The sequence below is a fragment of the Schistocerca piceifrons genome, chromosome 10 (genome assembly GCF_021461385.2).
Source record: "Schistocerca piceifrons isolate TAMUIC-IGC-003096 chromosome 10, iqSchPice1.1, whole genome shotgun sequence".
Lineage (NCBI taxonomy): Eukaryota > Metazoa > Arthropoda > Insecta > Orthoptera > Acrididae > Schistocerca > Schistocerca piceifrons.
Window position 1 is genome coordinate 53,018,841 of NC_060147.1, and position 23,097 is coordinate 53,041,937.

Here is a 23,097-nt window from a genome sequence, read left to right on the forward strand (position 1 = left end):
AAACTGCGATCCCTCCATGTCTCCTTCTGGAATCTGAGGGCGACTAATGAACCTTCTGTGATATTCTCATCCTGCAGCATTGGTTGGAGACTAGCAGCAGATGGACTAGGGAATTACCATTCCATGTGTAAGCTGCCATAACACCACGGCTGGAGTTGGAGTGGCATTCTGACCGGAAAGCATGGTCTGCTGACAAATGGTATCACATTGTGCAACAAATTGTCAAGTGTGGCAGCTGACTTCTGAGGAGAGATCCTATTCTTCCAGTTTTCTGGGTAGGCACAGCATTGTTACTCCTGGAATCATGACATGGGAAGCCATCAGATACGGCTTCAGCTCATGTAGTGATTATGGGAGCTCTGACAGCACAACGGTGTGTCACGGACACTCTGTGTTCTTGTGTGTTACCTCGAACTGCCTGTGTGATGTTGAGATACGCCTGTAGTCTGCCAGATCACCAGACCTGTCCCCGATAGAACACATGTGGGACCAGCTCGAATGTCAGCTCCATCCAAGTGCCAGTATCCAGAATACTGAGGACCAGTTTGTCTCAGCAAAGGATACAACGGCTTTATCACATCCTTCTCAACCAAATCAGTATGCGCATCTGGGCCAGAGAGAGTGCAACATAATACTGATAACTGCCAAGTTCTTTGTATATCTGACTTTTTAATCGCTGAATTTCCTCCTCCTCTTCTGGGTGCTTCACTTCCTCTTTTGTGTCTTCCCCTTCCCCTATGCTACACTATGGTGGTTACATTGTGGCAGCTGTTGCAGCTGTGGAGATAGTGATTGTTTGGTCATAGCTGCTGTAGCTGTGGAGATGTGGGTTTTTAAAGTGGTCACCATCACATCGTGGTGTATAGGAGGGCATCTTCTGTCTGTTTGGCATCAATGAATTTTTAAGGAAAAAAATTCAAGACTGTGAGTTGTTCATGCATTGTTCAGTTGGTGAGCTCACTGCTCGCTAAAGGCAAGGTTTTAGGTTACAGTCCTGATGTTGTACACAATTTAATCTGCAAGTAAATTTCATAATAATGTACATCCCACTAAAGAGAGAAGCATTGATTCTGACAATATGTAACAAGTTTTTTACATTAGAATATCATCATCTGTGCGACCAGAATGTGGTTGTCAAGGGCAAGAAATTTTGCAAATCCAATCTGCTCGTGTAGGTGTTGCATGATTCGGTGGTGGTGCTAGATGTAGAGGTAGCTGGTTTAATCCCGATAACGGAAGAAATTTTCACCACGTTTCTGACTGTCAAGGAGAGGAGAGATGGTGGTATAAAGTACATCGTAATCACCCGACTCTGTCCCAATGTCCTGGATTAAATTCCAGAGTCTCGTGGACTGAGTGCATGTGACACTGTTGATGGGGACATTAAATTCAGTGGTTCCTTTGGTGCTATTTGAGAGGAGTAGACCATGTAGACCATGTGACAGCACAGTGTTTCGTTCTCTCCCTTCTCTCTGATCAACATACAGCACGTACACTATGTGATCAAAAGTATCCGGACACCCCAAAAACATATGTTTTTCATATTAGGTGCATTGTGCTGCCACCTAGTGCCAGGTTCCTCATATCAGCGACCTCAGTAATTATTAGACATCGTGAGAGAGCAGAATGGGGCACTCTGCGGAACTCATGGACTTCGAACATGATCAGGAAATTGGGTGTCACTTGCATTTTACATATGTACACGAGGTTTACGCACTCCTGAACATCCCTGGGTCCACTGTTTTCTATGTGATAGTGAAGTGGAAATATGCTGGGTTACGTACAGCACAAAAGCGTATAGGCCAACCTCATCTGTTGACTGACAGAGACCACCCACAATTGAAGAGGGTCATAATGTGTAATAGGCATACATCCATCCAGACCATCAAACGGGAATTCCAAACTGCATCAGCATCCACTGCAAGCACTATGACAGTTTGGCGGAGGTGAGAAAACTTGGTCGAGAGGCTGCTCACACGCCACACATCACGGCAGTATATGCCAAACGATGCACTGCTTAGTGTAAGGAGCGTAAACATTATTGGATGATTTAACAGTGGAAAAACGTTGTGTGGAGTGACAAACCATGGTACACAATGTGGCGATCCGATGGCAGGGCGTGGGTACAGCGAATTCCCGGTGAACATCATCTGCTAGCATGTGTAGTGCCAACAGAAAAATTCGGAGGCGGTGGTGTTATGGTGTGGTCATACATGGAAGGGGCTTGCACACCTTGTTGTGTTGTGTGGCACTATCACAGCATAAGCCTACACTGATGTTTTAAGCACCTTCTTGCTTACCACTGTTGAAGAGTAATTCAGGGATGGTGACTGTATCTTTCAACATGATCGAGTACCTGTTCATAATGCATGGCCTGTGATAGAGTGGTTACACAACAATTACACCCCTGTAATGGACTGGCCTGCACAAAGTCCTGACCTCAATCCTCTAGAGCACCTTTGGGATGTTTCGGAATGCCGACTTCATGCCAGGCCTCACTGACCGACAGCGATACCTCTCCTCAGTGCAGCACTCCATGAAGAACGGGCTACCATTCCCCAAGGGACCTTCCAGCACCTGACTGAATGTATGCCTGTGAGAGTGGAAGCTGTCATCAAGGCTAAGGGTAGGCCAACACTATACTGAATTCCAGAGCTACTGATGGGGGGCGCCATGAACTTGTAGGCCATTTTCAGCCAGGTGACTGGATACTTTTGATCACATAGTGTATATGGTAGCACACTGTACACACATCCATAATAGTCACTTACAATCATCAGATGCACTGTGTGAGGTGGCGCACTGGTTAGCACACTGAACTCGCCTTTGGGGGGACCACGGACTCAACTCGCATCTGGCCATCCAGGTTTAGGTTTTCCACAACTTCCCTAAATCACTCCAGACAAATGCCAGGATGGTTCCCTTGAAAGTGCATGGCCAATTTCCTTCCCCATCCTTCACACAATCTGAGCTTGTGCTCCATCCTTCATGAACTCAATGTCAATGGGACATCAAAACCCAATATTCCAGTTCAACAGATACACTTAAGAGACAAACTGATACATTATGAGGAAAGGGGCCACTGCGCATGGAGGAAGTAATATATTTTCAATTTGGTGACTGAATCCATCCTTTCGATTCTCCTAGCCAACAATGGCATACAACTCTTTCTTTGCCCATACAGAATAAATGTGATGCAATAACATATGCGAAAAATATTGGGTCGGTGCATAAGTTCATAGCATTTTTCCATAAGTTTAATAAATACAACAGATACCCATAACAGAGGCTTTAGTTGTCAATAATATATTTTCCTTCACTATTTACAACACTCTGCCAATGATGTCATAAATATTTGATTCCTTGATTTCAGAAATCATGTGGTTTTGAGATGAAGAACTCTCTGGAGTACTTTTTCATCCAGAAAAGAAGTTCGTTGAAGGTTGTTTGATAGTGTGTGGAAAAAGTGAAAAAGTAAGGACACAAGGTCAGGTGAATAAGGATGATATGGAATGACTTCCCAATTCAAGTCTTGTATCATGTTTTTTGCTAATCTAGAAAATTGTGGGTGGGCATTATCGTGGAGTAGCATCACTTCACGCAGTCTTCCTGGTCATTGTCCTTGGATTGCACTTGCAAGACGTTTCAGTTGTTGCAATAAATGTTAGTAGTGATGGTCATGTTTCAGGGAAGCAATTCACAGCACACCACTCCATTACTGCTCCCCAGATACGTAACATTATCTTTCGTAGATGTGTGCAGGTCTTTGTATGGGGAGTTGCTGCTTTGCTTGCACTCAAACATACCTTTGTTTTCTTTATGTTAAGATAATGACACCATTTCTCATCACAAGTAATTATTCAGGATAGGAATGGTCAGTTTTGTTCATGAGCTGATTGGTGACGAGCAAGCAGTGATGCACATATGATCACCCACAGATTTTTGTGATTTTGACTGCGAGCATGTGGTACCCACCCACCCTATTTTTAACCTTGCCCAATGAATGCAAATGTTAAGATGTGGTATGATCACAGTTCATAATATTTGCCAGTTCTCAAGTTCAATGATGTGCATCATTGCAGACTAATGTGTAAGAACGACTTGAATCAAATCCTGAAGGTCTTCTTGAATGTGGAGAGACTCTAATGTCAAAATGATATTGCTTAAAATGAGAAAACCATTTTCGTGCCTTGCTGTGTCCAGTGGCATTATCCTCATACAAGGTGCAAATATTTCTGGCTGCCTCCACTGCTGTCACCCTTCTATTGAACTCAGACAGAAGCAAATGTCATAAAAGTTCCAATTTCTCCACTTGGCAGTCCATTTTCTAGCGTCTACAGCTCCACTCACTGTCTCCAAATGACAAGATGACAGACAATATGCAAACTCAAACAGCAACAGTGAACTTTGAATAAAAAATGACAATCAATAAATAAATCCATAGCAACTGGAATACCACCATGCAAAATAAAAATGCAGCGAACATATGCACCAACCTAATATATTCATAAAGTGTGAAAAATTTTCAAAACTGTGTACAAAGTTAACAAAATTAAGACTAAATAATTAACACAGGAAAAAGTGAGTGTCAGACCAGTCATGACGGAAGTCTGTGCCTAGAAAACGTTTTGAATTCTCTTCACAAGAGAATGTGGGAGCTGTAAATTTATATTTTCCAGACACAACATTGTACATCAGGGATGGAATATAATCACATGGAAAAAGGGACTTTGTTAAAAGATACAAGGCATGTCTGGAGAGTAAGTACCATTTCATTCTACAGCCACTGCAGTGCTAGTGTTGCAGTTTCACACATTCTCACTTGTCTCTCTGATTCATTGCCTTTCCAGTCAATTGTGTTGTGTTTACATTTGTTAGTGATCATTCAAAATGTTTAACACAATATCTGGGCCCATTGACTGTGAAGTGCGTTCAGTAATATGGTTTTTGAACACAAAGAGTGTTACGCCAACTGAAAGTCATTATCAGCTCGTATATATTTATGGTGAAAATGACTGATGGACTGGTGAGAATGTGAGTGAGACAGTTCAGTGGTGGATGAACGAACATTCATGACAAAGCTTGGAATGGGCGGCCTTCTGTTGTCAACGATGGTTTGGTTGAGAAAATGAATGAGAAAACTTATGACAATAGACAGTTCACAGTAAGAATGCTTCGTAATGAGTTTCCATAGATTTCAAAAAGTGGTTTGCATGAGACTTGTCACTGGAAATACTTACAGATGTCCACAAAATGAAGCGATTTGGCAGTGCTTTGACATGTCTTATCCAATATAGTTATGAGGGAGATGAATTGTGAATTGTGACCAGGGATGAAACTTGGGTTTGCCGTCTCACTCCAGAATCAAAACAACAGTCAACAGACAGAAGGACTCATGATCCATCAAATAAACAAAAATTAAAAACAATGCTGTCAGCATAAAAAATAATGTGCACTGTGTTCTGGAACAGAAAAGCTTTCCGTTTGTTAAGTTACTTCCCAGAAGTAAAATCATCAATATGGTACAATACTGTGAAACAGTGAGAAGACTTTGGCACACAATTCAAAACACAAGGCATGTAATGTTCAGTCAAAGTATTGTGTTGCTTCATGACAATGCATGTCTCTATTATACTGACATCACTCAAAACCTTATTCAACAGTTCAGGCAGCAGATGTTCAATCAGCCACCATATAGCTCTAGTCTTGAACCTTCTGACAACCACTTGTTCTTGAATTTGAAGCAGGATTTTGGAGAAAGAAGCTTTGACAGTGGTGACAATGAAAAAAATGGTGGTAAGGACTGGCTGTCTTCACAGGTGGCATCTATGACAAGGGTATAGAAAAGTCGTTTTCTTGCTATGTCTGAACAATGGTGGCAATTATGTAGAAAAATAGTTCAAGAAATGCAAATAAATCTGGCTTTGAAAAAAATATTTATGAGGTTTTTTCTCTGAAGCAGTACTTGCTTTCTGGACAAGCCTTGCAAGTGCATTTTTTAACTGAAAAACACATTTATTGACAGGATGAGAACTTCTCATATTTACCTTGTATCTATATGCTATGCTTTTGTTGCTGCTGGCTCTTGACCATTTAGATGCTGCTATCCTATATATACAGCTATGTCTAAATATATTTGCATATGCCACAAGCCTCTACACAGTGCAAGTCAGAGAATACTTCATTCTAATGTCAGTGATTTTCCATCCTATTCCATTTGTGTATTGAGCAAGGAACAATGTCAGTTTGTAAGCCTCTGCGCGCTTTATAGTTTCTGATGTTTTTCTTATGATCCCTATGCAAGCAGAATAGTTGCACACACTTTCTCAAACAAAGGGTTCTCTACGTCTGCCACACAGGGCTTTGCTAAAATTAAGTTGCCTTTCTTCCAAACATTCCAAATTAAGCTCTCCAAGCATCTCTGTTCTAGCTACATATGGGCTTTACTGACCCTTTATAATCCTAGCACTATAACTCTGATTTTTTTTTTTAGTCTGTCATCATGCCTACTTGATAAGAACTCCAAACACTAGAACAACACATTGACAAGTTGTACTAGCATCTTGTATGCATATTCATTTACAGATACAATGCACTTCTGCAGAACACCTAAATAATTCATTCATTTACCTAATACTGAATTTTAGGTGTTCATCCCATTTCACTTCACTTAAATGATGTGACACACTCCAAATGTTCACCACTAATCTAATTGTGTGCTACCGCATACTTTCTATTTGTTACAGACATTATCTTACATTTATCTACATTTAAAGAGAGCTGTCATTCATTACACCAAGTGAAAATTTTGTCTTAAGTCTTTCTGCACTTCCTTACAGTCACTAGACAATATACCTTTCCATAGATAATAGTGAACAATTTCTATTGCTTCAAACTATTTCAATTAATCACTTTAACAATGTGTTTAATTATTATTCTGAGTAACAGCATGACTGAAATATGACATATATGGGCATCATGTGGAAAATTCTGCAAAATTTAAGAAATACGCATAAGACAAAGTTTTCTATTGTGGCTGTTTGTACTTAGATGTTATAGAAAAGCAAGTTTTATTACCATTTGGGCTGATAAAATATGTTATCCTTTCTGGAAACATTAGCTGTGGAGGTTCCACAGCAATTTGCTCTATGTGTGCTATAAAAACATTGTGAACAGCTGAATCACATATTGATTCCAGTTCTAGAGTGTGAGTTTTAAACTGACAACCCTGCAATGAAGAGAAACACTTTATTTACTTATTAAAACAATGGAAAGTTACAAAAAGAATATAATGCTGCTCACCATAAAAATGACACATTGATTTGCAGAGAGACAAAGCAAATAGCTGTTGCACATCTAGATTTTGGCCAGAGCCTTCTTCAAAAAAGAAAACACATATACATTCACACAAGCAAGCACATCTCACACACACGTGTTGCTACCTCTGGCTGCTCTCACCAGAGCAACAGAATCCCATTTTTTCTCCCTGATAATTTGTGTTTAAAGACATTCAGGATGGAAAGTAACAATATTAGAGAAGGAAAGTTGGTACACACACACACACACACACACACACACACACACACACACACACACACTCACGCAAACGCAACTTGCACACACATCTGCAGTCTCAGACGACTGAAACCACACTGCGAGAAGCAGCACCAGTGCATGATAGGAGTGGAGACTGGGTGGGGGTAAGGAGGAGGCTGGGGCGGGGAGGGGGAGGGATAGTATGGGGTGGGTGGCGCACAGTGAAGTGCTGCAGTTTAGACGAAGGGCAGGAGAGAAAGGGTGGCGGCGGGGGGAAATAAATTAAAAGACTGGGTGTGGCGGTGAAATGATGGCTGTGTAGTGCTGGAATGGGAACAGGGAGGGGGCTGGATGGATGAGGACAGTGACTAATGAAGGTTGAGGCCAGGAGGGTTACGGGAACGTAGGATGTATTGCAGGCTTCAATGAGACCCTCGGTATATTTTGAGAGCAACTGCTTGTCACTGCAGATGTGACAACCATGGGTGGCTAGGCTGTACGGAAGGCACTTCTTGGTATGGAATGGGTGGCAGCTGCCGAAGTGGAGGTATTGCTGGTGGTTAGTAGGATTATTATGGACAGAGGTACTGCTGTAGCCATCTCTGAGGTGGAGGGCAGCATCTAATAAGACGGCTTGTTGGGTTGAGTAGGACCAGGTGAAGCAAATGGGGTTGAAGTTGTTAAGGTTCTGGAGGAATGTGAATAGATTGTCCTCACCTTCAATCGAGATAGCAAAGATGTCATCAATGAATCTGAACCAGGTCAGGGGTTTAGGATTCTGGGTTTTTAGGAAGGATTCCTCTAGATGGCCCATGAATAGGTTGGCATAGGATGGTGCCATAATTATTGTTCACTCACATTTCATTTTAGCAGAACAATTTTTTTTATTTTTGGCACAGCTGCATTTAGATAGTCTCAACTACTGACAATAGTGCTCAGAATAATGAAAATTTAAGCTACTGTAGTTTATGTTATCTAAAACATTTTTCACTAATTTTAGCATACTCAGCTCTAGTGAAGCATGTGTCCGTTACTCTAATGTCAGAACTTATTATATTTAAATTATCATACGAGTTTGATACATCCATGAGTTTCATGTTTACTACATTATTTGATAACTGAATGCAGTCTTGCACTGCCGGTATTTCTGTGTGGAATGATTTTTGTTTTATGGACATTAGGCCATGGTCCAAGGCGTAATTCTCTGCCCAATATTTTGTCTTCCAAGGCTTGAGACATCATCAGGAGTTTTAACTGCCTGACATTTTATCTTTCAATACTGCAGACATCATCAGAGAGTTTATGACTCAGAAAGCAGTTAGTCTCAAAAAAGCTTAGCAAGCTGAACTGTTTGTATTTATCCATGCAATGGTCAGTGTATGACACAGATAGACATAAACAAAGGGTATGCACCCTTTTAGCTTACTTGATCACACTAGAAGAAGACAAGTACTTTTGAGCCACACATAGTATGCTTAACACTACTGACTACTAACAAACTACATATCTGCACCTACATCTATACTCCGCAAACCTTCGTCAAGTGTATGGTGGAGGGTACATACCATTGCACCAGTTATTAGGATTTTTAGCGCTGGAATTATTCTAATTTTATCCTCATGATCCCTATGTAAGCAATATGTAGAGAGTTTAGTATATTCCTCGAGTCTCATTTAAAGGTGGTTCTTGAAACTTTGTTAATAGACTTTCTTGTGATAATGTTCATCTCATGGAGTGTTCCATTTCAGTTTCTTCAGTATCTCTGTGACACTTTCCCGTGGATAAAAAAAAACCTGTGACCATTCATATTGCCTTCTCTGTACACGTTCAGTATTCACTGTTAATCCTATTTCGTACAGCAATATTCTTCAACTGGTTGCATGACTGATTTGTAAGCAATCTCCTTTGTAGACTGTGTGCGCTTCAGATGTATTCTACCACTAAGCTGAAGTCTACCACCTGCTTTACCATGACAACCTATGTGAGCATTCCATTTCATATCCCGACAGAGTGTTACTCCCAGGTATTTGTATGAGTTGGCCAATTTCAACAGTGGCTCATTCATATTACAGCCATAGGATATTATGTTTCTCCATTTTTTGAAGCAAACAACTTTAGATTTATGAACATCTAAAGTAAGTTGCCAATCTCTGTACCGCTTTGAAATCTTAGCAAGATCTGACCAAATATTTATGCAGCTTCTTTCAGATGGTACTTCAACTTAGATAACAGCATCGTCTGCAAGAAGTCTGAGGTTACTATTAATATTGTCTGCAAGGTCATTAATATACAACATGAATAGCAATAGTCCCAACACACTTCTCTCGTGCACACCCAAAGTTACTTCTGCATCTACTGATGGCTCTCCATCTAAGATAAAATGCTGTGTCCTCCTGACCAAAAAGTCCTCAGTCCAGCCACAAATTTCACTTGATAGCCCATATGATTGTACTTTTGACAATAAGTGTAGGTGCGCTATTGAATCAAATCAGAAATCAAGAAAAACTACATGTGTAACTGCCTTGATCTAAAGCTTTCAGTATGTCATGTTAGAAAAGTGTGAGCTGGGTTTCTCATGATTGATGTTTTCAAAATTCATGTTGGTTGGCACTGAGGAGATCATTCTTTTCAAGATACCTCATTATGTTTGAGTTCAGAATATTTTCTAAGATTCTACAACAAATCAGTGTTAAGAATATTGGAAGGTAGTTTTGTGGATCAGTCTACTACTCTTTTTGTAGATGAGTGTGACCCTAACCTTTTGCCAAGAACTGGGTGCGGTTTTCTGTTCTAGGGATCTACAACAGATTATAGTTAGAAGGGATAACCTGTAAAGGAACATTTGAAAACAGACTTAAAGCTCCTGTTGATGTCTCAACCGTTAGAAGACAACATATTAGGCAGAAAATTATGCCTTGGACCACGGCCTAATGGTCATAAAACAAAAATCACTTCACACGTCAAAACCAGAAATGAAAGCCTGCATTGAATGATCAAAAACTGGTGAGCAAAAAGAAAAAAAAGGGGGAGGGAAGGGAGGGAGGGGGGGGGGGGAGAGAGAAAGAGAGAGAGAGAGAGAGAGAGAGAGAGAGAGAGAGAGAGAGAGAGAGAGAGAGAGAGGCTCATATGGCAGCAGTTTCAGATTTAAAATATTCAGTTTATCATAACTTTATATAAATGCAATTTTTTTTCACTGGTCGTGTTATAGATGCTCACTTCTTGGGTCACATTTATACTTGCTTTGAGCCACTAGCAACCCATGGGATGGACACCCCTGATATGAACAGTTTGGCTTGCTGAGCTTGTTAGCGACAGTAACTGCTTTCTGAGTCATTAAAGCTTCTTATGATGTCTGCAGTATTGTAAGATGAAATTTTACGCGGAGAATTATGTCTTGGGCCACAGCCTAATACCCATAAAACTAATATAATTAATATACTATTTGAATTTACATCTATACAAACGGCACTAAATATAGTAATGTCATTAGGACCAAGTACACTACTTAGTCTACCCCTGAAAAACATTACATCAGCATTTGGTGGGTTTGATCTCATGATGCAATGCATAATTTTCAAAAATTAGCAGGATAATTCCATATTTTCTTTTGTTGCTACACCTATACACATCACAAGAAGGCATATTGCAGCTTTCTTGGTGAAGTTCATTGTCCAGTGCTGACAACAATATTGAAAACAGCTACCAATAAATGACTGTGCCTTGTTTGAAATTGTAGCAACCTGAGGATTGACCGATCGGACCTGAACAGACAAATGACTAATTGTGTGTGACGTATCTTTTGCACTGTGTTTTCTCGATTAGGAAAGTGTGCACTTTTGTTGTGTAGCAAGCTATTACATGATGTTAAAGAAAGTGGGTTAAAAATGTATATCCTCAATTGTGTGTGCCTAACCATTTAGTGTTTTGTTTACATTTTGTACCAACCAAAAGGTTCTTATAGTGGTGACCCTGAGCACGAATATGAAGTATGGATAACCTAAACACGAGCAACAGCATCAACAAAGGGGACCTTATGTGGCAACATAGCCATCACCCCTTGTAGCAGCAGGTACTTCCACAGTACAGCGTCCCACACAGTCAGCATATCCAATAAAAGGTAGGACAGCACATCGTGTTAAGCTGCCATTGTTCTTGATTATGTGACTAGACTTGTGATTTGCTCAAGCTGAAAGCATTTTCAGCTAACATGGCATGAGTAACAGTACACTTCAGTTTTGCTGTGTTAATGTTCTTATGAACACAACTCAGACATTTCAGAGGAAGTTTGCAGAAAGTCTCTCAGATGCACAGTCACGTTACTTTAAGAACATGCCTCTTCAAACATTTCCATCTACACCTGAGGCAAGGCTGCAGCCATTACTAATGGACAATCAATTGGAAAACAGATCCTCCAAGTAATTATTGTAAGAGGTTTGGTCATTGGTGGGTTCTGATCTATTACCAGAAAATTTAGTATGGATGCTGTGGCTAAAATCACTTCCTACAAATGTGCAGTTAGTTCTGGCTGTGGATAAAGAGCTGCCACTCACATCATTAGCAGATAAGACAGAAGCCATTGCAGGTTGCTTTCAATTTAATGCTGGCAGCATCACAGCTAGGGTCAACAAGGCAGGTAGCCCCAAACCACACACACTAGAGGTGGAGCCAACTGGCAGTCCAGAAAAGCATCCAGATAGACACATCTGAGACCTACATATTAGCTAGGGGAGAGCAGCAAAGTGCTCAGCATGCAGATTGCAACACCACAAAATGTGCAACATTATGATGACAAAATGCAAAGCAGATAGCATCATATGTTTAACAGGCAACAGGATGCTAGGGCAAGTACAGATAAATCCTACGGGTGCTGGTGTCATCAATGTTTTGGAGTTGAGGCACAAAAATGCGTGGCTCCTAGCAAATGCATTTGACCACCACTAATGAGTGCTAGCAGCAATTGTCCTACTCATAATTGTTGCCCATCCTCTCATTCCCCTGCCGTGTCTAAGGTGCTGGTTCTTCAGGTGATGCCTGCAACCATTAATGCCTATAGTGTGCACTCGGATCCACAGTTCATGAAAATGTCCATGACTGGCTCATCACTCAAGCTCCCTTCCTTTGGAACAACTGCAGCAAATCAGCTCAGGTCACACATATCTCTGACTTCAACAGCCTGAAGTCTCCCACTTAAATGCAACACAAGCAAGAGCATCAAATTTCTTATCTGGGCAAGATATAGCCCACAAGCACTTGACAATATTTGCACCCAAGCTAGGTGCAGAACTGATAAAAACAAGATGCCACTGAATCAACTTCGTGCCAGGTTGAGACGAACTGAGATTTGAAGAGATGCACATTGAATTCCAAATGAATTCAGGTGAATCACACATGTTGGGTCAACAGCTACAGACAATAGGTTTCATGCAAGCATTCAAAAATCCACAAAGGCTTTTTGTGGTGGGCAACACATTAGGAACCCATTTTTTGGTTGACACTGGTTCTGACCTCAGTGTGCTACCAGAACATTATTTCGAGGCAAATGATGCTGTGGGACTGCACAGACAGTTTCTGTGGATATTCACTGTGATGAGTGTCAGTGAACCTATCAGCGGTGATAAAACAGTTTCTGAGATCAAATGGAGGGAAAACACTTCACTGTTTACACAGATCACACTCATCTCACGGCCTTCTCCTCCAAGATAACCACTTGTGGACCATCGAGACAGAGCAGATAAGCTGAATACGTTTTACAATTCACTATAGATGTGTGTCACTCAGCTTAAAAAGCTGAAAATAAACTGATTGAACACAAACAGACTAATAATTGTGTGTGATTTATTTTTTGCATAATTTTTTTCAGACTGGGGAAAGGCGCACTTTTGTTGTATAACAAGCTATTATGCGGTGGATTAAAAGTGTATTCCTCAACAGGGTGTATAAATTCATTTGGTGCTTTGTTTGTGTTATTGTACCAACCAAAAGAATTCTACAAAATGTTTTGTTTCAGGCACCGAACAAAAATAAGTTTATTTATGTTATGTTTATTAATTTTTATATTGACTGTGTACTAAGTGATTGTTAAAGAAACAATATTAATTTCACTTAAAGTCTCATTACTTTATGTTATGTACCCTCTCTCTCTCTCTCTCTCTCTCTCTCTTTCCCTCTTTCCCCCTCCCCTGCCCACCCCCCTCTCCCCACCACCTTATGCCACGTGAAATTAAAGAGCAATTGTCACACTCAAATGACAGTTTGGACTCACTACTGCTAAGTGGAATTGAATGAATATTCAGGTCTTACTGACTGATGGGGAAGAACTTCAAAGCGGTAAGCCCTTTCTCCACAGCAGGGGTACCGGCCGACAGGGTAGGCGGCCGTACTGTGCTGCTCAGCAGGGAAGAACTGCGGCGGTTTGGGATGGTGGAGACACCACCGGGCCTGGTGCACAGGGAAGGAGCTATTGCATGCCGAGCACCGCAGGAAGTGGCACTCGCCCCACAGCCGCCAGTAGACAGCCCGCCACGAGTGCAGCTCATGCCGCAGCTGCTTCACGTGCTCACTGAGGCTCCAGCTTGTGTCCCTGGGAAATAGCCACTGTAACTGAATCAATTACAAGTAGCTTTATAGCAGAAAGTGTGGCACATAGATTAGCTTATCTGGCAGCAATACTCACAATATTTAATGGGAGTCAAGCATTTCCAGTACAGTAATATCTGGCTGTGTTTGCACTAACGTAAGTTGAAATGTAGGGGGCCTGGCCAGGTGAATGTATAACAGCAGATTGTCAACAATTTCCATCTGTGGACATATATTGATAATACAAATATTTGCTAATCTGGGTAATAGTTAATGCTGCAGATGACTCTGCCACAGCTTTGATATTATAATGTGGCATCTAGTACAATGTAACCAAAAGAAAATGCAGATGGGTACCAAACAGAAAAACAGACAATACTGGTCAGTGATTAGCAGCAGGCAGTCTCAACAATGGGTGCTTTGTTTATGCATCTGCACACTCATTCCTCCTATGCCATCTCAATACTACCCACCATCATGGCATCTGTTCAGCTTCAGGTGCCTATTACACCAACCCAGTTGAGAGTCTGTATGCTGAATGAAGCTGCTGAACAACCACTGTCCTACCGCCATGATTTTCTCCTCAGCAGGTATGCGTGCGGTTTGTCTGCCATGTGTGGCCACCCCTCCTATGGCCCCTTCTTTGCTGATTCCCTTGATCATCAGTATGGGGCTCATCCCTCATCTCTGTTACCTCTTGGAGTCTGCTTTTGCCACTTGCTAAGGCGGCTTAACTTCACACTACCTGCAACACTCCCAGTGGGTGTGAACCCTTCACCACCTTGGCTTTGTGAAGTGGCCCATGTTAACCTTGGCCTTCATTTGCTTCCTAAAGACACTATATCAGCCTTACTCCATTGCCTCCAGTTTCATGACCTTCGCATGGAACTTCATGATATTACCTATGTCTACACTGATGGCTCTCGGATAGACTGTGGGGTTGGCTGTGCCTTCATCACTGGCACTCGTGTCTTTTGATATCAGCTTCCAGCACACTCATCAGTATTTACAGCCGAGCTCTTCACCTTGTATCAGGCCATGGAGTACATCTGGCAACACAGCCTTTCCAATTGTGTCCTCTGCTCAGACACACTCAGTGGCCTCCAAAGTCTATGTGCACTGTACACTGCTCATCCCTTAGTGCACCGAGCAAGGTGGCACAGTGGTTAGAACACTGGACTCACATTCGGGAGGACAATGGTTCAATCCCGCATCCGGCCATCCTGATTTAGGTTTTCTGTGATTTCCCTAAATCGTTCCAGGCAAATACCGGGATGGTTCTTTTGAAAGGGTGTGCCTGACTTCCTTCCCCATCCTTCCCTAATCCAATGAGACCGATGACCTCGCAGTCTGCAAGAAAGCGCCAGGTAACTGGCGTCACCGTGCTTGTGCAGCTATGATGACTCAGGAAGCCCGTATGTTCGTACAAGTAAAACATTAAAAGATCTTACATTATGTCATAAAAGAAACAAGACATCAAAGGATACTTCAAGAGTGTCGGGATTTCGCGAACCATACTAGAGTGCATAATTCGGCTTAAAATGCACATCCGTATGTAAATTTTCTTGAAGTACCAGTACTCATGTTTGGTTCTTTATTATAGCATAATGGCATACGTGCATTTGAAATGTAGCGAACAGTTGAAACTAGCCAATAGTGTGAATTTAAATGCTTCGTTTCAAATAAATTGACTGCCTTGGTAGAAAGGATTAATAAGTCAAATCTCTTTAGCAAACCAGCAAAGTAACTTCATTGTTCTGTAAGGCGATTAATGCTTCACTGTCAGAAAGGTGGAAAAAATCAAACTATTAACATATTTTAGCCTGCCATAATTATGTGAACGTATTTTAATTCATTAGATAGCTCCCGGCCACAAAAATCCGTTTTGTTATCATTTAATGTGAGAGCAATAAACAAAGAGGAAACAACAGAATCACTGAACGTAAACACAGGTCAAGTGGAGATGACCCACCTCCCCGCAACAACTCAGACTGCTCTGTGCGTCAGCCTTGGATCTATGATATTTCCGAACTGGGACAATATTAAGTAGTGGAGCTCAGCCACACTTTCGTAACCAAAAGCGGGAGAAGGTACTACTCATACGCGATTGAACTGCCCATGCGCAAGAGTCCGCCCGCAACTGCTCAAATGCATCTAATTTAAACAGTTGTCGCATCACACTCATCGGAGCCAATTTGTTGTTATGAAGCATTGCATAGTCTTCCTAAAGCCTTTGACACACTTTACTGTTGGTAGATGCTTGTATGAGCACTGTTTTGTTGTTGTATATGGTGCATTTCCTTTGCAACTTAAGTTTTACTTTCGTTTTCTTTTTTTTCCCCCCCCAATCCCTGTTTTGTTGCTGCAGTATCATTCTGCAGTAGCGGGAGTATTGGTTCTTACCCGTCGAAATCACAAAAATTTAACTGAAAACCAAAACAATGACAAATTCCCGGAATTCTAAACAATTCCCGGGGTTTTCCCAGTTTTCTCCCGGATGGAAAAATTCCCAGGTTTTTCCCGGATCTCCCAGTTGTCCTGGGTCGTATACACCCTGTATATAGTCTTTCATGGTATCTTCTTGGGGCTTCCAGGAAGCAAGTTTTATGAAATCAGACCCAATGGTCACCTGGATGTGAAGCATCTTTGACAACAATTGGCCCATCAGTTTCTCCCCTTGACAGGTGTTGGAACAGTTGAATCTAATTTTTTCTGCCAATATGGCAGAAGTGTTTAAATACTGTCTCACGAACACATACTACAAGTGGAATGATGGATTCTGTGAACAGACAGGTGACATCATTATGGAGACAGGTGGCATCATTATGGAGAGTCCCTTGAGCTTGGTGATAGAAAATTTTTTCACCAAAAAATCTGAAGAACAAGCATTGGAAACCGCTAACAAAACATCAGATATATGGTTCTCTGTTATGTAGATGATATGCTTGTGTTGTGAAACATGGCAGAGAGGAACTAGATCATTTTCAGGCATATCTCAATGTGATAATCTGAAGATTCAGTTTACTATGAAAGAGGAGGTAGACGGGAGATTACATTTTTTGAATGTGCTGGTCTTCAAGAAAGACAATGGTAGCTTGGGCCACATGGCATACTGGAAACTCATGCACATGGAATCTTACCTACACCAAGATTTCAATCCCCAACCAAAACTGTAGTGAGGTGTTATAAAAACACTAAAACAATTAGAGTAAGCAACGTCGGCAAACTGGACATGCTCGTAGTGGAATTGAAATATCTCACCAATGCACTGAACAAGAATGGATACTAACCTGCTGAGATAAAAAGGGAGTTAAGACAACCACAAAATATTCATAGAGATGTACTGGTGTCTGTGAAAGCCAAGGTTTTCTGGCCATTCATTAAATATGTTGTAGACTGCTTAGGAAAGATCTGCTCAAAACTAAATATTGCTATAATCTACAAGACTACCCATAAGATTCAGGAAGAGCAAAAGTCAGCCAAGGATGCTTGAAAACTGGTGCAAAGAGCAGGAATTTACAGTATACTATGTAGTTGTAGAGATGTGTAGTACTAAAATAGTCATAAATTGACCTGAAGAATGCAAGGCCAACTGCAGAAGTGGAGAAGCAGACAAATCAGCTGTTGCATAACTTGCTTTGCAGCCAAGAGGCCACCAGATTCCGTTTGACAAAACTCAGGCACTGCCAACTACAAGCAGTTACCATGAAAGACTATATAGAGAGGCCATTGAAATTGATAAACACACCAGTAATTTTAATTGGAAGGCAGAATGAAATCTGGATTCCAGAGCTGAAGGAGATGTGGCTTCCACCACAGGGAAGCAACAATGGACAACAGCAACCAACAACAGCCAATTGGGCTCAAATATTTAAACATATGACATCACATCTCTGCATGGAAGCATGCAGAAATGGAATTTCACTTCAGTTAGTATGAGTCAGAGTGTACACTGGGCCTTCAAAGAAGCTACAAATAGCCCATGAAGGTGCTCTCTGCAGGTGGGAATGAAATCTTGGGTTTAAATAAGAAATTCACATAACCAAGGCATAATATACCAATTTTCAGAGTTAATTTTTTCTTCCTTGGGAGGAGAGGTGGGGAGGTTGGGGCAGGTTAAAGAAGAATGGCAGGTCACTCAGACTTGTGAGGATGAGGGGAGACAATGATAAACTGGGTGGGAGGGGGGGGGGGGGGGGGGGTCAGAGAGAGTAGAACAAAAACAGTACATTGGTAAGCACCGTGCCATCTTCAGTCCAGATATAATGAGGACAGAGTGAAAATTAAGAATGAATTAACAGGGAGAGAAGTGAATGGTGCAATTAAGAACTGTGAAAAAGAGGATGGGAGGACAAGAGAGGGTTGGCGAAGAACAAAGATAAGTAAAAGAAAGAAGGGAATAAAGGAAACAGTGAAACATGTTCAATAAAAAATATATACAAAATATAATGAAAATATTATGATAATGAAAAATGAGAGGGGGTGGGGGATATGTGTTAAATGAGATTAAATGCAGGAGAATGTCAAGATGCAAGGATGTGTCTGAGGGCAAGTTCCCATCTCCAGAGTTCAGGGAAACTTGTATTGGGTGAGAGGATCCCAATTGCTATATGATGAATCGAGCAGTCATCTCCCTTTAGTCATGCTGTACCCTGTAGAACATGTTCAGTAACTACGCACTGGGTATCCACAAGGTGGAGAGTTCTCCTATGCCCATTCAGTCCTCAGCCAGTTTATTAGTGGTCATCCCTTTCTAAGCATTTTATTCAAGAATGACCTGTTACACCACATGGACTATTTAGATTCTCAAACCTGATACTAGTTTCCCTAAACTGAGGAGACAACAGCTCTACAGCATGACTCGAGGAACCTGAGTGCTTACTGCACCACATGGGCTATTTGGATTCTCCCACCTGACATTATAATTGAGTTGCTGTAAGTTGATGCCTGACAGTTGCAGTGAGCTAGGCTTGGCAGCTCTGCAGGTCTACTTCAACTAACAGCATAATGTGACCTATGGCCTATGGCACAGTGTTGTAACGGCTCTGTAGACAGCTACAGTTTTGGCCTGCAAGGGTAACAACACTATGAACTGTCAGGGATCTCCTTCCGCAATCTCAAATACAATTTCCTTGAACTCTGGAGATAAGGACTTGCCCTTCAGCACATCCTCACATCACAAAACCTTTCTGGACTTAGCCTCCATTAACTCAGTGCCTCTCTTATTTTTCATTACCATCTTCTTTTCATTATGTAATGTTTTAATTATTCTGTTTCCTTAATTTTATGTCTTTTGTCCTTAAATGGTGCAAGAACAACATATAATAAAGTCAGCTCCCAGAGTACACTGAAAGAAACACGGAAATGAACAGTTCATAGTTCTGACATGAAATACAAAATAATAATCACTTCTGCTAGAATGATAAAGTCTCTCAATTGGAGTCCAGGTCAAGATACTTGATCAGGGTCCAGTCAGGTCCTAGACAGTAATCAGCTCGGTTAGGAGCAGGCTAGTTGATGTGGCATCAGCAGTGTGCCTTCAGCCAATGGAAGTCCATTGCTCAAACCAAAGGCAGCTATTGGGAGGTGAGGGTGCTGATGGGCTTGGCCAGGCAACAACATCCTGGCATGATGGTGATGTCTGGTCGGGTGCAGGCTGGCTGACTGGACGACAGCAGAGCACTGGCAGCTGACAGAAGACTCGTGCTTGGATCAACAGCAGTTGCAGGGATGTGAGGGTGCCAACAGGCTCAGCAAAGTTGCAATGTCCTAGGTGGTGTCTGGCCATTCTCTATATTGGAGTCCAGTTGGAGTCTTAGGCCACAAAGGGTTGATGTCTGATTGAAATGCTGGAAATGCTGCCAGTCAACACTACTGTTAGACGGACTGCTGGCACAGCCAGCATTGAGCCTGAAGTTTAATGAATCCTATCAACTACGTGTTGTGCAGCATTTTAAATTGTGCAGCAGAAGGGTTTGCTTAAGGTGTCATATGACTGCAGACACAACATAGTGCAGAGCCCACAGTGCCACAGTTGGATGTGTGCACTGCTGACAATTGATGCTGATGCCTCTTGTGGAGTCCATTGGAGTCTGGCATGTACACAGAGTGACAAATTGACGGGTTGCTGTTGTGGTCCACCAATGTTTAGTAAGCATGCGGTGTGTTCAGCCACCTGTTGAGGCCTCCAGCTGACAACGCCAGGAGTACGGCAACATGCCAGCCTGTACCTGCAGCAGCAGTGGGTGGGTGACTGGACTGGCCGCAATACTTAATTTCTTTTTGCTATTACTGTTCGTCTTCATTCTCCTCTTCTCTGCCCCGCCCCCCCCCCAAAAATCCCTTCACAGCCTCACACCCTCTATTTTCTATAGTTCTTCATTGCATTATTCATTTCTTTTCCTCCTAATTCACTTTTACTTTTCATTCTGTCCCCATCATCTGTGGACTGAACATCGCATAGCACTTACCAATCTACTATCTTCCACCTCCTAATCTCTCTGTCACCTCCATCCTTACAACAGTTGGGTGCCTCTCAAGCTGGGGCATCTGTTTTAACCTGCCTCAACCTATCCCTCTCCTCCCCCAAGAAGAAGCCATTACTTTCAAAAGCTGGGATAGTCTCATGTATTTTTATATGTGCCAATCATGAGTACTTATTAAACAGTTTAACTGATCCACTACAAGTACCTTATCCTGTGGGGTTTGGAGGAGGTGGAGGGGAGGGTGAGGTGATCTGTATTTTGCACAGTAACTTACAAATTACTACAGCTACAGCTACAGTGTGTTTAAAATAAGTTGTGACTTTTGACATTTGGCACACCAGAGGGAACGTGACACCATTGCCCAGGTAACAGCAACGGCAAGCCGACTTTCCCTACCATGCCGCCAGCAGTTTGGTTGGTAAAGTGCCCTTGTTGCCATGGTGTCATGCTTAGATGCATACCTGCATTCATCAGCTCTTGTTGTGAAATGGTATATTGTGGCACTGAAGTGTTCTACAGCCATCAGGTTCTGTGAGCAAGTGTTTTGTGTTGGTGTTGCACTAATAACCGCAATTCATCATGACTGAACATGAAATTCGCATTAAAAGTTGTCATCCAAGAATACGTTCATCAGATGTGAAGATAATGTTCTACTGCAAAATATTCCTCCAAATTTTACAATGGTAATGGACAATGCACACAGCACTCTGTTGTGGCTGATAAAGCTTCAACAGTGCAGTGGAATAAAGCAGATATTTTCCTCAGGGTAGACAGAAATGTTCCATTGGATAAAGTTGAATGTAGCATGTAAAAGGCACAGTTAATGGAACTTGTAATGCTACTCCACATTACCAGGTTGATGAACTAACTAAGGCAATAGGGCATAGTCTAATCAGGCTTCTTCTGTATCATGATCCTTTAAATCTGACTGAGACTATATGCACCTAGATGAAAAGTAATGTGGCAAAAAATAAAAAGAAATTTATGCCCAGTGAGGTTGAAATGCTGACAAAAGAAACCATTGCAAATGTTACACCACAGGACTGAACTTGAGATGTCAGCAGTCGAAACACAGCAGAATATCACTAACATTCTAATGCAGTTCAAAAATAAACTGCAACAGAATCTTGAAACAGTATGATGTTAAATTAGGAAATGTGGGCAAGACAGTTAGACAGTTTATGAAAAAGCCCATTCTCAGAACAAAAATCAACATGCAGCTTCTTCACTTATACTGTTACAAAACCCACAGCAATTCTCTTTTCACCAGCTATCAATGGTCCTTAAAAATTATGTTTTTTCACTGCAAAAATCTGTAGCTGCTTGAATATTGTGGTGGATAGGGAAGTTTCACATATTAATCAAATGGCAAAATACTCTCCTCCTTACATACTATCATTTGCCAAAATCTTGTTTCAACATCTCAAACTGTTTATTACAGATGAGGGATTTGTGAATATTTCGTTCTGGCTTTTTCACTGGTTCATGCATTCGTGATGGGGTGCTCTATACCCACATTCCATTTTCTAGTGACTGGAGGCAGATTGCGACATCCTCCCAAGTTTAAAGAATAATCCAATATGTTATCTACATTTCATAAGCAACAATGTGTGGCATAACATGTACCAAATGCAGATTCATAGCAAGCCTTTTTCTACACTGCACACTTTAAGACTTTCATGCAGTAGTTTACCTGAGATAGAAATATGATAACTATGACCATTAGCATTATGATAAGCAGTTCATCATTAAGCTGATGAAATAAGCTATAAGATGTGTGAGAACCAGAGCTTATTACCAAATAGTTTCTTTAAAATGATATGAGAAAGACTGCAGATCAGCCAGCTTGTGGAATATGCTGTTCATGGAGGCAAGCGAGCCTGACAGGTCCTGTGCCAAGTAGGCCTGGCATTATAATCACCTGCTAACACACACAGCACACACTGGCAACTGCACTTCCCTCCTTTCACTCCATATTGAACTGTCAAATGTCACAACTCAATTTATACACACTATAGTGTGTATTCACACACCTCACGAACTACAGATTATACTAACCTGACATGCCTGCTCTCAGTTTTACCACAGATATCAACATGCACATTCTTGGGGTGACATGGAACCTTATCAGAGAAGTGCCACTGCATGAGTTTGCCGCAGCTCACACACTTGTACAGATTTGCCAGGCTGGCAAAGTGTCCACGAGCCATATCGGGAGTTGGTGCTGCTAATGTAGCTATCAATTTGCAGAATAGTTTGTTCTTTAACTTCCCCTTTGGATCATTCAGTTCCTCCAGTTCTGTGTTTGAAAACATCTCAGCCAGCCTAAGTATGTCATGCAGAGGGGGAAAGAAAGAGGTCAGTTGTAATTTTTATCTGGTAAAGTTTGCAGATGACAATCAGCATGAAAAGATAAACAAAAGCTACAGTCTAACTAATTTAAAGGAAGGTTGAGACTCTGATCAGTAGATGGACATGGAAACAAAAACTGAAACACTGG

The 23,097-nt window shown here is 41.5% G+C and overlaps 1 protein-coding gene across 1 annotated transcript in view; it reads right to left on the minus strand.

Annotated features, from left to right (window-relative positions):
* Nucleotides 1-23,097, minus strand: part of LOC124718684 (SANT and BTB domain regulator of class switch recombination-like) — a 123,822-nt gene that overhangs the window by 56,641 nt on the left and 44,084 nt on the right. Inside the window, exons 5-7 of the mRNA XM_047244308.1 lie at nucleotides 22,656-22,922; nucleotides 13,837-14,116; nucleotides 7,078-7,228 (exon numbers count right to left, since the gene is read on the minus strand). Coding sequence (XP_047100264.1) covers nucleotides 7,078-7,228; nucleotides 13,837-14,116; nucleotides 22,656-22,922 — 698 coding nt within the window. The remainder of the gene's footprint in view (nucleotides 1-7,077; nucleotides 7,229-13,836; nucleotides 14,117-22,655; nucleotides 22,923-23,097) is intronic.